Source organism: Lepisosteus oculatus, chromosome 2, assembly GCF_040954835.1.
Source record: "Lepisosteus oculatus isolate fLepOcu1 chromosome 2, fLepOcu1.hap2, whole genome shotgun sequence".
NCBI lineage: Eukaryota > Metazoa > Chordata > Actinopteri > Semionotiformes > Lepisosteidae > Lepisosteus > Lepisosteus oculatus.
The window spans coordinates 9,762,870-9,775,561 of record NC_090697.1 but is presented as its reverse complement, the minus strand read 5'-3'; the positions used below and the strand labels follow the sequence as shown (position 1 = coordinate 9,775,561).

Below are 12,692 nucleotides of genomic sequence, written 5' to 3'. Positions count from 1 at the left end.
TTGTTTCACCTACTGTATTAGTTTTTTAAACAGTTCTACTGTATGTCAAAATAAGACATGTACAATATGTGGCCGAAGGCTTACTTGCACTATTGCACTAAAACACTATTTTTGCATGTAAGCAGTTATACAAATGTTAATTATCACACTATTTTATTCAGAAATTCAAGAAAGGTGGCAAAGTTCTCTATGTAAATTGTGTGCACACTACAGTACATTTCTAGTAATGATAATTAATTACAGTTAATTAATATTCGCAATCAAAAATTTGAATTAATTGCTTCATGCTTGCAAATTTAAAATGCAATTGATCAAAACCTTTCCATAGTAAAGCATGTGACAAAGTAAGTACACCCCCTTAAGATGGTATGGTTTAATATATTTAGACACGGATTGCACCGTGGTGCAGTAGTCAGTATTGCTGCCTTGCAACACTGAGACCCTTGGTTTCATTCTGTACCTGGGATGCCACCTACATAGAGTTTGTATGGTCTCCCCATGTGCGTGTGGGTTTCCTCTGGGTACCCCGGTTTTCTCCCACAGTCCAAAGACATACCTGTAGGTTATCTAGCTTCTGGGAAAAACTGGCCCTGGTGGGAGTGTGTGCCTGCCTGTGTTTGTTCACCCTGCGATGGACTGGTGTCCCATCGAGGGTGCACCCTGCCCTGTGCCCAATGCTTGCCTAGGATAGGCTCTGGCTCCGCTCCATCCCTGAATTGTAAGAAGCAGCTTTTGATATGGAAGGTTGGCAGATTTTTTAAAAATCAACAATGACAAAGTAGAATATGTTTGTGTTATTTTTCAAATGACGTTAGTTTTATCTACTATTAGGATTTGGTGAAGACTAGGGTGAAATATGTCTAAATACAGTATATTAAATAATAAAATCTTAAGGGAGTGTACGTTTTCACTACATCACATATATATATTTTTACACCCAGTTACAGGTGTAACCCAGTTACACCCAGTTTCCAGAGGCTGTCAGCCAGTTTTTAAGTCTTATCTCTTACAACACTACCTTTGTAGGGACCAGCATTAGGTCCCAACAAGTAAGTGCTTTGTCCATGAGGTAAATGAACTTTTGCAAAAATACATTTAATATTACTGGTAGGGTATACAAAAACAACACGTCACATAGAGAAAATATAAAGAGCTAAGGTGTGAGTAAAAATTTGAACTTTCTTTAACTTACCTCATTTCGTATTTCTCGTCTATAACAAACAACTGAATACAAAAAGCATTCAGAGCTCCTTTGTAGACCACGGTTCTGACTTTCTCTCTATTCTCTGTTGGTGAGTAATCTGAATTTATCTTTTCATTACTTGGAGCCAGAACAGCACAGGGTTTGGTAGATTCTCTCTGAAATAAGTAAAGTTAAACTCACAAAGTAACAAGTGGGACTGTGGTACGGAAATATTAAAAATGATTGTTAAATTTAAACAAAAACAAAAGAATCTGTTTTTCTCAGAGATATTCTATTTGATTTTAATCACTTATAGTCATTTCTAGTCATTCGGAAACACACTATTTATAAAACACACATTATAACTGCATTTGACTAATCAGATTTGACTTTTGGTATAGAGTACCTTAAACCTTTCACAGCATTATACAAAAAATGTATCTTTTTCCAGACCCCAGATTAGTCATTTTAAAAAGTCTGAACTGCAGAGTGTACCTTTTTTTATTTTTCTGCATGTGCTTTGTTTGACTTACAGTATTACTCCCAGGCAAAATGTTCTCTCTCTCTTACACCACTTCCTACTGTCTCCAATACTGCCCTTCTGCTGTACATTCTGTACCCCTTACCTCCTCTTAAAGAGCCCATTCATTCTCCTTCTCTCTCCTCAGTGGTGGAATGAACTACACACAGAAATATGAACCCTGACCAGCTTTGGGCACCTCCTCTAGACTTGCTTTTGTCCTCTTATGTGTGAGCTCTTTGCTTCAATATGTCCCTCAGTAACCCTTATTCTACTTCGGAAAAGTTTTGGTAAATGGTTTTTACTTATCAAAACTGGTAATGTAACCTTCTACTTCCACTTACTCACTATAAAATATATACATAATTACAGTATAATGTGATGTACATCCAGAATGGCTGTATACTGTACTGTTTTAATTATTATATTCTTCATTTGTTTGTGTGGTACTTAGGCTGCTTATTAATTTTGTGTTGTCTTGTTGTTTTATGTCTGTTCATCACCATTTTTTACCAATAGACTGGCTTCTTTGTAATGATGTTAGATAAGGTGTCTGCTAAGCAAGGTAAAATAATAATAAGAAGGAATGCAAGTGCTCTTTTACCTCTGAGGCATCAGACACCACACTCTCTCTTCTAGAATCCCTGTCTGCACTGCTGAGATCCAAAACGTCAGCTTGTTTAGTATCAGTCGCGATCTGTTAAAATATAATATACAAATTGAAGCAATTAACTATGGAAAAGTAAAACAACGACCTGAAGGCCTAAAGGAAATAATATGTGACTAATATGACTTAATGACTCATTTATTTTATGAGTCTATTATAGAAGCTCTGCCACTATGTGTTATTTATCCTCCTAACAATCCATCCTTTACACATGGAATAATAATACCTTGAATAACGTTTGTATACATAGCTTTTGATCCTGTTAAAGAAAATAATGTTAAATTATTAATCTGCTGTTTTCTTTTCTTTTGTGAACACCTCAAAGTGCATTACTAATAAGGAGAGGTCTTACTTCATTCACCACAGACGTACAGCCCCCACCTGGGTGACATGTGGCAGCCATTATATGCCAGCAGCTCCACTACACGGCAGAGAAGTGAGAAGCTGTTTTGCCAATTGAATTACGGAAGAACTTTAGGAAAGCAAGATTGTGCAAGCCCAGAGTGGAATTTAGCCAGGACACTGGGGTTGGACACTGCTATTCACATGAACAGTGCCATAGGATCTTTAATTAACAGGTTGTCAGCACCTTGGTTTAACATCTTATCTGAAAGACTGCACTTCCTCCAGCATAGTATCCTAGGTCACCCTAAGTGATTTTGGAAATTGTGGTCCAGAGGAAAGTGTGCTACCTATTGGTTGGATCACCACCAACAACTGCAGCAGTTTTTCCTTGGATTTTCCAAAGCCAGTACTGACCAGGCCAGATTTGCTTAGTTTCACAGACCTGATGGTATCAGGCAAGAAAGTGCTCATGCTGTGTTACAATTACTGTAAATAAGGCTTAAATAAATAACTCTCAAAAGGTCATTTCTTGTTGATACATACTGTGTCATAGTGAGTCAATGAAATTCATTCAACAGGTAACTAGAAGTTACTAAAAATGGTTACAGACACTTTTTTCTGTGTCACATTTTGGTACAATCTCATTTAAATTATATACACTGGAACATCTTCTTTTCAAAACTGTCTTAGACAGCTAAATGAATTTACTTAATTTGCATTCCAATGGCAACCTTCAAGCTTCATCATTAACATGTACCATCAAAACAAGACTTCTGATTTAGAAAAAGAATTCAGAAGTTTTTTATCCAAGTGATCATGATCACTTCACATTGATGTTTGTCAAATTACAAATTATTATGGATTTTTACAAATATGTGATTTACTGTAGCATGCATGCAACGGACAATGCACATTGTGACTCTACAATTGCATGGTCAAACAAGTGTAAAAAGGTTCAGCAAATAAATCTGTTTATAAATGTTTGTATAAAACAGACTCAGATATACCTGAGGTATATTAACAATCAGAGATAGGTTTCCATACATAGACATTGAAAGGTTCGACTGTGTGTACCTTCAAATCAGAATCTTGCAGACAGTTGGTGCTTGTGTCCTGTGGTATCACAGATTCTGACCTATGAATAGGTTGCCTCAATGCATCTAAAAAGAAAACAACAAATCTTATATACAACTTGTATACAAAAATACTAGGTGCACATGCTTATCAGAATGAAATCCAAATACAAAACAGGAATGGACTCCATAATTTAAATGAAGATGGCTATCTTTGTGACATTCAATAACTATTGTTTGTATATTAAAAATGGTATATGGAACCAATCCTTGTAAATTAAAAAAATATGGATTTTCGCTCTTCATTTGATTGTATTGGCCTTTTGTGCTTATTTGTTTCTTCAACCATCAAGATACAGCTCTGCTTTATTAGAATCATTTTAATACCTGACTCCCACCGTGGTTCAGATGGTTGATCGAGAATATCATCTGGGTGGGGTTTATGAAGTCCATGGTATGGCCCTAACTCAAAGCACTCATTCAGCAGTTTAACATTGATGTCACCACTTAAACTAATAAACCCCACTGCTGTGCCTTCACTCTGCAGAAACAAAAAAGAAACGAAATATGGCTTATAAAACAAAGCAGTTTATTATTGTTTAATGCATATTTCCCAAGTGTTTTCACTACAGATTTCAACAGTGTCACAACTGCTGTTTGTTATTTTTGTTATGGCGAGTACCATTCATTTCTCCTTTCCCAATAAATAAATAATCTGTTTCATTAGATCTGAATGTTTTCAAATTAATCTCAGAATTAATTTAAGGGATTAACTGATCAGATTATTTTTCCAATATAAAGGGGTAACATTTGTACTGTAACTCCTTAACTGAAGAGTTATTTTCATTTCTTTTTACTTTTACTGCTTTGTTACTTTCATACTATTAAGAGATAGTAGAGGTACTCAGATATTTGTTTCAAATGTGTTCATTCTTCATTTCTAAACATGGACTTAATTGCTTCAGAATATCAAGATAAGATAAAGAAAGGGGCATTATGACTAAAATGTGCTTATCAAACATCCAGATCACATTGCCAAAGTCCTTATTTAAAAGAACTAACAGTTGTAGTCAAAGTGTGCTGCCCTGGAAAACTACCGAAACTGTGATTTAATGTGGTTGCTGTCAAAATGTGTCACAAGCAATATATTCCTCCATACATATAAAAAATAGGTGAATAAACGATGACAACAAACATGAATAAAATGCCACAGAAATGTCTGTGGACAAAAACTGTTTTGGAGCTTAGAAAACTTATTTGTAGATATATACACTGCAAAAGTTTTTAAATGTCTTAGACAATCAAGAATAAAAATGTGCTCTAGATACAGTACATTATGATCAACAGGTATATACTATAGAGGTTTCTGTTATTGTAACATTTTTTATAGTTATTAATACAATTGAGTTTGGGTGAGAACAAACCTGACCTGTCATCAGCAATTATTCTTTGTTTATCAGAATCTTCCACAAATTCACAAAAAATCAAGATAAACAATCAATGAGCAGTCAATATAAAGTGTTGCAGTTACTAGTTACTATTTACCACTGAAATCTAGTGAACGTAGGTATTTCTCAAGATTACTTTGTCCTCATTACACTTCCATCCATTTTCTAACTACTGCATCCAATTCAGGGTCACAGGGCACAAGGCGCACACAGACACAACACAATCAAACACTATCATACCTAAGACCGGCTTTCCCAGCAGCCAATTAACCTACCGGTCTGTCTTTGGACTGTGGGAGAAAACCGGAGCACTCAAAGGAAACCCAAGCAAACACAGGTGGAACATACAAGCTCCACACAGAGAGCACTCCAGGTCCAGAATTAAACCCAGGGCCTCAGAGCTGCGAGGCAGAAATACCACTGCGCATACGTGCCAACCTCTCTACAAATCCATAAAGCTAAAAGGCTATTTTTTTACTATAGAATATTTATTATTTATAATTAATGGTTGTTTTTAAACCAAAAAGAGCTACACTCCCATAATTGTGTTTCTGCACAAAAAGAACACCTGAATGAAATAGGAAGTAAAACATTTTCATAGCGATGCATATCCATGCAACCCACCCGAGTTAAATGTTAATTGGAGGTTTTAAGTAATATAACAAAATGAGGGAAATTGAGAATTGTGTTGCCAAAATCCACCGGAGTGAGGTCTTTCTGTCAAAGTCATGTTGTGTCTTTAGCTGCATAGACTGGTAAATGTAAGCTTCTGTGCAATTCATTTCAGTCCACTTTCGACGGCATGCCAAAACATTAAAAAAATTGATAATAGAGTTATCTGGATACATTTGGTCAGTGTGCATAAAGGGCTTTATCTACCATATGAGGAATCAAAGCTCTCAAGCCTTAGTTACAGAAGAAGAAGTAGGACCGGTTGTTTTTTCATTCCTAAGGGACCACAAACCTGTAGAGATTTCAGTAATGTAATTATTACATTTTAAATTACAGACATTTACAAAAATTACTTTTTGCACTGAAGTCTATCTACTATTAACTGTCACACACAGGAATGAATAAGCAGTGGAAGAAAGGACAAAATGATGAGGTAAGGTGTCGTCAGGTCTCAGGATGTGAACACATTAAACAGATACTTTCAACAGTCTTCTCACAAACTAACCAGGTTTTAAACTACAAGTGACCACCTGGAGAATTTTCAGAAAATATTTTTTTTAATTATATCATTTCATCCTACAGTTTGTTTCCTCTGTGCATTGACTCCCACAGTACACAGCAGTCGTTCTTGTTAGTTGGAGTTACTGGGTCTGCATTAATTGGTACTTAATTGTTTGATTTGTTTCAGACTGGATGTGTTGACTTCCTTTTAAGATAACAAACCTCACAAACTGCAGCATGGTTGTCCTCATCCTGGGCCTCTATAAGCTCTGCAAGGAAATAATCTCCATAGGTGCTACCAAGCTTGTCAGTCTGCTGTGCAAAAATAGGAATAAGATCATCATGATCTTCTACCCTAAAAAACAAAATGAAAAATGTTTTATGATATATTTTAAAGCATACATCCTATCCTATATGATATGCTTTTCATACTGTACCATTTGTAGGGTAACTAGTCTACTATGCTTAAATGATAAAATGACCCATCTGACTATTAAGGACAAGAAAGAACCACACCTTTCAAAAAACTATCCATCCTGGGACTATATTCCAGAAATTCATGAAGGTTAGGATTACAAGTTAGATTGCACTCTTCCAATATGCAATTTTATGATGCAGCTAGATCATTCAGTGCCTTATTTGGAGCAGAAGAACTTTAAAAGTCCAATTAAAAGTGCAATTTACATAGAGTTTAACTCTGGACATACAGTACTGCAGAATTTTGGATATCTTAGAAGACAGCTCCAGTAAGTAAGCTGTTATAATAGTCAAATTTTAATTAAAGGTATGTTTTACTAAATCAGATAGGCAATGCAAGTATCTTTAACTGAAAAAGGTTACAAGGATCTTTAACTGACCTGTTATGCAGGTAGAAAAAAATACCTTTATGACACTCCTAATATGCAGTTAAAAGGATCAAAAGTACCACCAAGAGTTTTAACTTCATCAAGGGTTTGATATCAGCACCAATCAACAAGATCAATGAAGTCACTAACTTTGTGAAGCTGATGTTTGTATCCTACAAACAAAACCAACCTCAGTCTTGTCAGTCACAGTTTAGCTTACAAAAGTTATGTTGCATCCATATATATTAATATGAGACAGACACCTGACACCTGTAAACTCCAGAAACTACAGAAGTAATATTCCATTGACTGTGAATAAAGCTAAATGTCCATAGCATAACAGTGAAACTCCAGTCAGTGAAGGAGATTACAATACTAAGCAGCAATATACAAAGACTAAATTGCAAAGGTGTCAGCAGAAGAACCCTGAGTAAGGCAACATTAGATATACGTATAATTTACAGAAAAAACAAATAGTAGACTTCCTACCTCTAACATACATCACCATGTGTTACCACAACTGCATCCTGTACGTTACTTTACCATTATCATTATGATTAATGATAAATAATCATTTATCATAATGATAATGATAAGGAAACATCATCATAAATCATAAACAATCATTTATCATATCTTTATCATCTATTGTACTGTGCAAATTCCAAGGTAACAGAGCAAATAAGAATCCCAATGTACATGTACATATGTCAAAGAAATTCCTCTGTCATAGTTTAATTAAATTTATGCGAAACCCAGATTTCTTAGAATTGTACAGAATTATGAAAATGCACCTTAAAATATTGCTAATGTGTTTCACCTGAGGCCTCTTTTACTATACAGTATATAATTCTATTCGAAAGCTTTTTCTGAGCTAATCGGTTCTAATGGAAGAGGGTTTGTATTGTATATGAATTGAATTCCTCAACAGAAAAGTTAGAAAAGGAAGACGGACCTGGCTCTGCGGATATGTAACACTGGGCAATGTCTGTGTCGGTGGCACACAAATGCCATATAATCAGTGTTTGAAGTCTGCAGAGTTTCCACAGGTTCGAAGACTGCAGCAAGTGCTGGCTCTAGAAATACAGGGAGGGCAAAAGGCAAATTAATCTTATAATAATTACAGTATAAATTAATTATTTCAACCTGAATCAAACGCAATCTGTGCAAATATTTGCCTTCACAAAACGTTATGTTAGTTTAGTTCACTTTCTCTTTTTAAAACTGAACGTTTTGAAAACATTTTACGATTCTCTAAATGTGGCACAGGAACATTTTAGCACAACAAAATCAGTAATTTAAATTAAAAATAAAATTGATAAACTTATAATTGAGAGATTTTGAGATATTTGTACAGAATTCCATTCTAGCTTGAAATGTAACTCTAGCTATTTTATTTGACATAAAACATTTTTGATTATATTTTGTAAATACATCTGATTTGATTTGATTTACAGCTGTTATAAAAGTAAGATTTCTTACCTAAAGTGGAACCAACTGGAGCAAAGAGGAATATATAATGGAGCTCTGTAACAGCATTGAAAACTGTTCTAAAAGTAAGCACATTGGCAGTAAAATGACATTATTGTTATGGTGATATACTGTAACAAATTAAATCAGAAAATAAACAAAAGAAAGCATTGTACAATAAATTTCTATTTAATTTATTTTACAAATTCTTCTCAGAAGTTATAAATGCAAGAAAGGTTAATTATCGTTACAATCAAAACATCTAATAAAAAATGAGAAGAGAAGATCATACACAATCTAAGTCAGAGTTCTATATAAAATTATTTCCAATTGCCATGTTATTAGTTTAATGTTTCATATTGGCTTGTTTTATTAAAGTATTACCTTACAATCTCTTTTGAACTCCCAATACAGAAGTCGGGCCGTGCCACATAGAGGTGCATAAAAAGTGTGTTCAGTGGCTTAAACAGAAAAAAAATATACAGAAATAAGATCTAAGATACATATAATAATATCAGTATTATTTCTGAATAGCTTATCTCTCATTCGCTTAGTGATGTGCATTTTCTCTACCATGACTAGATCAAGCAGATCCATTGTATACTGGTTGGTACAGTATGTCAAAAAATGAGACCGCACACATCACATTCTACTGGTGCAAATGGCAATGGGAAATGTATGTTATTACATAAGGTGGGGGGGCGAGGTCACTTAACACGTGGCAGCAAACAGCACTCAAAATGCTTCAATTTATACCATGCGATATAAACAGACACTGTCCCCGTCATCTTTGCACATGAGAAATTGTTCTTATGACATATATGGTAAAATAAAGGATGAAAAAGTAATTTTCCTGAAACTTACTTTAAGTGACTTGTTTATGTTCCTGCGCAACCGGGTTGAATTTCTAAGTAGGCTAATACCGATCTCTAAATTCTAAGTAACACGGAGGTTTAAGCAGGTAGGAAACTAAAATGTGATTCAGAAAGAATAAACAAATCAATCCAGAGTGCATTAAAAGAAAACTCTTACCAACACAACATGAATCTGTCATTAACTAAATAGTGCACTACTGCTTCAGCTGCTGCTAATAATACTAGTGCACACAACTGTTGATAATTCGGTGAAATCAATACTTACTGTACATTTATCAATGTTGTAATTGTTGTGTAACCAAGGTTCCCAGCAAGCCTGGTCAACAAGATCCAGATTGGGATAATCTAGGAAGGCAGCATGAGCTATGACTTCATTGTTTGCACTGTTCAGTGTCACTGCAAGGTTAGCCTTCTCCCTAGGTAGACAAAAAAATAAATGAATAATGACCAGTGATGGACTGGGATCCTTATCCAGCCTGAATTCCCGCCTTGTGCTATGCACAATTTCTCTACGACCCTTACCAAGAATAACTGGCTTTTTGATCATGGATGCATGAGTCAATTATGTTCTAGAATGGTACTTATTTATTAGAGACCCTTCTGAATCAAAATGAACCAGAGGAGACAGTTGGAAACAATGCTGAAGCACAATGCTGAAGGCAGTTTTTCTTTTACAAAAGAGGTTGTTGGTGTCTGGAAAAAGCAGTACATCCATACGGCTGAAGCTGATACTCTGGCTTCTTTCATGAAAAGGCCGGATGAGATCCTTGGATGAATTTAGCTAGAAGCAATCAAACGAACTAGAAGGGACAGATGGCCTCCTTTCTTTTATACATAAAAGGAAGCTCCTTATGAAACATCTGGGGAATAATAACCTGTTGGGGATGGCATATGTAAGCCTGCTTAGAATGGTGTGTTCAATGCACCTCAACTCCACTTGTGTGGTCTTCTAAACTTATTAGCCAGTATTGCATCTATCAATCGACCATTGCTAGCACATCAGGAGAAGTTCGGAAGTGCATTTAGCTTACAACATGTGTTGTGTATGACCTTGCTCAGACTCTACGAGAGACAACTTCTTTAACTCTCACCAAAGCTAAACTTAAAACATTCCTTTTTACCAAGGTCTACATCTGATTGCCCTCCATCTGTAAAACCTCTGTATGCTCTTGTCTATTTTTTCCTTCATTTACATTTTATTGGACTTTTTTTTTGCCTTTTTTTATTCACTATGCAGAGCGTCCTTGGATTTCGAAAGGCGCTTCATAAATAGAAGTCGAATCCGAGCTGAAAGAGGTGACTCAGCAGTGATAGATTCTGCACGCCAGACGCTGCAATCGCAGGTCATGTGGGAGCAGATGCACACGCTGACCTCCGAGTCCCGGCCCCGGGTGGAGTTCCTGTAAGAAGCGGGGTAGACGTGGCACCGGGTGAAGAAGGGTTAAATGTAACTGCACCCAGGCTGCGTCCGCAGCAGGCGAAAGGGGGGACTGAAGGATTATTTTTAGATATCTTTTGTATAATAATAATGAATAAACTTCTATATAGTGCCTTTAAAGGTGGCTTCTCAAAGTGTTTTACAGCATGTCAACAACAACAATAAAAAAACACACAAGATAAGCTAGATGAGAATACACAGGTAGAGGAGCCAGTAGATGGTCGTACTGAATACAGTGGGAGCAGAGGGGTAAAGAACAGTTCAACAAAGGCTCTTCTAAAGAAGAAGGTTTTGAGTCTGGATTTGAAGGAGTTTTTGTATGACATAACTGTAACTTGAAGCATTGATGATCACCTTGTACCTACAAAACGTTGCTGACGCTTAAAAACATGTCTTTGTGATTCTGATATAAAAAAATATGCAGACTGCTGACAGCTACCAACCGCTCAAGAAACTATAAGTGTCAGGCAGGAGGAAGGAGGAAGCCGAAGTCGCTCTGCCATCTCAATCGCCGGATGAGGGGGATGTACCGAGATGAGGACGGGGCTACTGAACTGCGGTTTTTGCTCGACTTGTTTGTACCGGGCGATGCTGGAGGAAACCAAGCTTGGGGTAGAGATGCGCAGAGAAAACTTTCTCTCGCGTCGCTGTGCTGTGTATCTTGATTTGAGTACTAAAAAATAAGGACCTGATGTTCGCTTCGCCTCCGTAGTCTGGACTCGGTTCTTTTCACCGAACCTCAGCTGTCCCGCCTTCAACCTCTCCAGGGAAAAGGGTCTCACACGTGTTACATACTGTACCACTCTCACCAACACATGTTAAAAGCAGTCTGTGGACGGTGCATGCGGTTGCAATATTTCTCAACTGAATGACGTAAACGCTGCAGGACTGCTACGACTTTGACATTGGATATAGCGTTGAAAACAAAGTTAAAGACAATAGGTAATCCGATTTACGTTCTCCCCAACTATTTTACTCACAATAGGTAAATGACGTTTAATCTGCCAAACACGTCTTTGGTGGAAGGCAGAATCAGATTACTGATCTCTGGAGCATCCGACGATTCTGCTCGCCTCGCCGTCACAATTTCTTCTTTCCCACCAGAGGAAGTAATGGTCCTCATTGTACCTTAAAGCAAGCAGTCGGGCGGATAAATAAAGCAACTGCACTGGTAGTGAATTTACAGATTTCAAAACTGAGAAACAGCTCTCTTGCGCTACAGAGTTTGAAATCGTGTTCAGACGACAGACAATCGCAAGCACTTTAGAAATGTATATTTACACATTACGAGACCAATAACAATTTAAATGTGCAGTGCCAAAGCGTATTTCACACATACGCATGTACAACTGATTTTATAGAAACATGAGCAGAAACATTTTGATGCTCTCTTTGACATGCATATTAAGAGTGGCGAGTCACATTAAATTCAGCATAGGTTATCCAATGCATTATATGTATATGTACTTAAAAATAATTCTTTCAAATGCAATATTTCTTCAAGAAGACGAGGCTGGGTTACCTTCCTTTAAGATAACTTGCGGGTCCTCTGTGAACATTCAGCAAACAAAACTTCATATCCATGGTGACAGAACGCTCCGTCTCCTTGACTACCAATGACATCATGGGGTGAAAGGTTGGAGGTTACGCACGGC

At 36.5% G+C, this 12,692-nt stretch overlaps 1 protein-coding gene across 3 annotated transcripts in view; it reads right to left on the bottom strand.

Annotated features, from left to right (window-relative positions):
- The window catches only part of cfap61 (cilia and flagella associated protein 61), a 57,714-nt gene extending 45,031 nt beyond the window's left edge, over positions 1–12,683 (bottom strand). For 2 of the 3 annotated variants that reach the window (XM_015354545.2, XM_015354552.2), the window contains exons 1-11: positions 12,560–12,683; positions 12,018–12,165; positions 9,865–10,015; positions 9,109–9,185; positions 8,737–8,804; positions 8,210–8,330; positions 6,632–6,764; positions 4,176–4,329; positions 3,790–3,875; positions 2,308–2,400; positions 1,193–1,359 (exon numbers count right to left, since the gene is read on the bottom strand). In XM_015354545.2, coding sequence (XP_015210031.2) covers positions 1,193–1,359; positions 2,308–2,400; positions 3,790–3,875; positions 4,176–4,329; positions 6,632–6,764; positions 8,210–8,330; positions 8,737–8,804; positions 9,109–9,185; positions 9,865–10,015; positions 12,018–12,165; positions 12,560–12,596 — 1,235 coding nt within the window. In that variant the 5' untranslated portion in view covers positions 12,597–12,683. The remainder of the gene's footprint in view (positions 1–1,192; positions 1,360–2,307; positions 2,401–3,789; positions 3,876–4,175; positions 4,330–6,631; positions 6,765–8,209; positions 8,331–8,736; positions 8,805–9,108; positions 9,186–9,864; positions 10,016–12,017; positions 12,166–12,559) is intronic. The other variant, XM_015354541.2, reaches the window with a different exon arrangement.
- Positions 12,684–12,692: the final 9 nt, after the last annotated feature.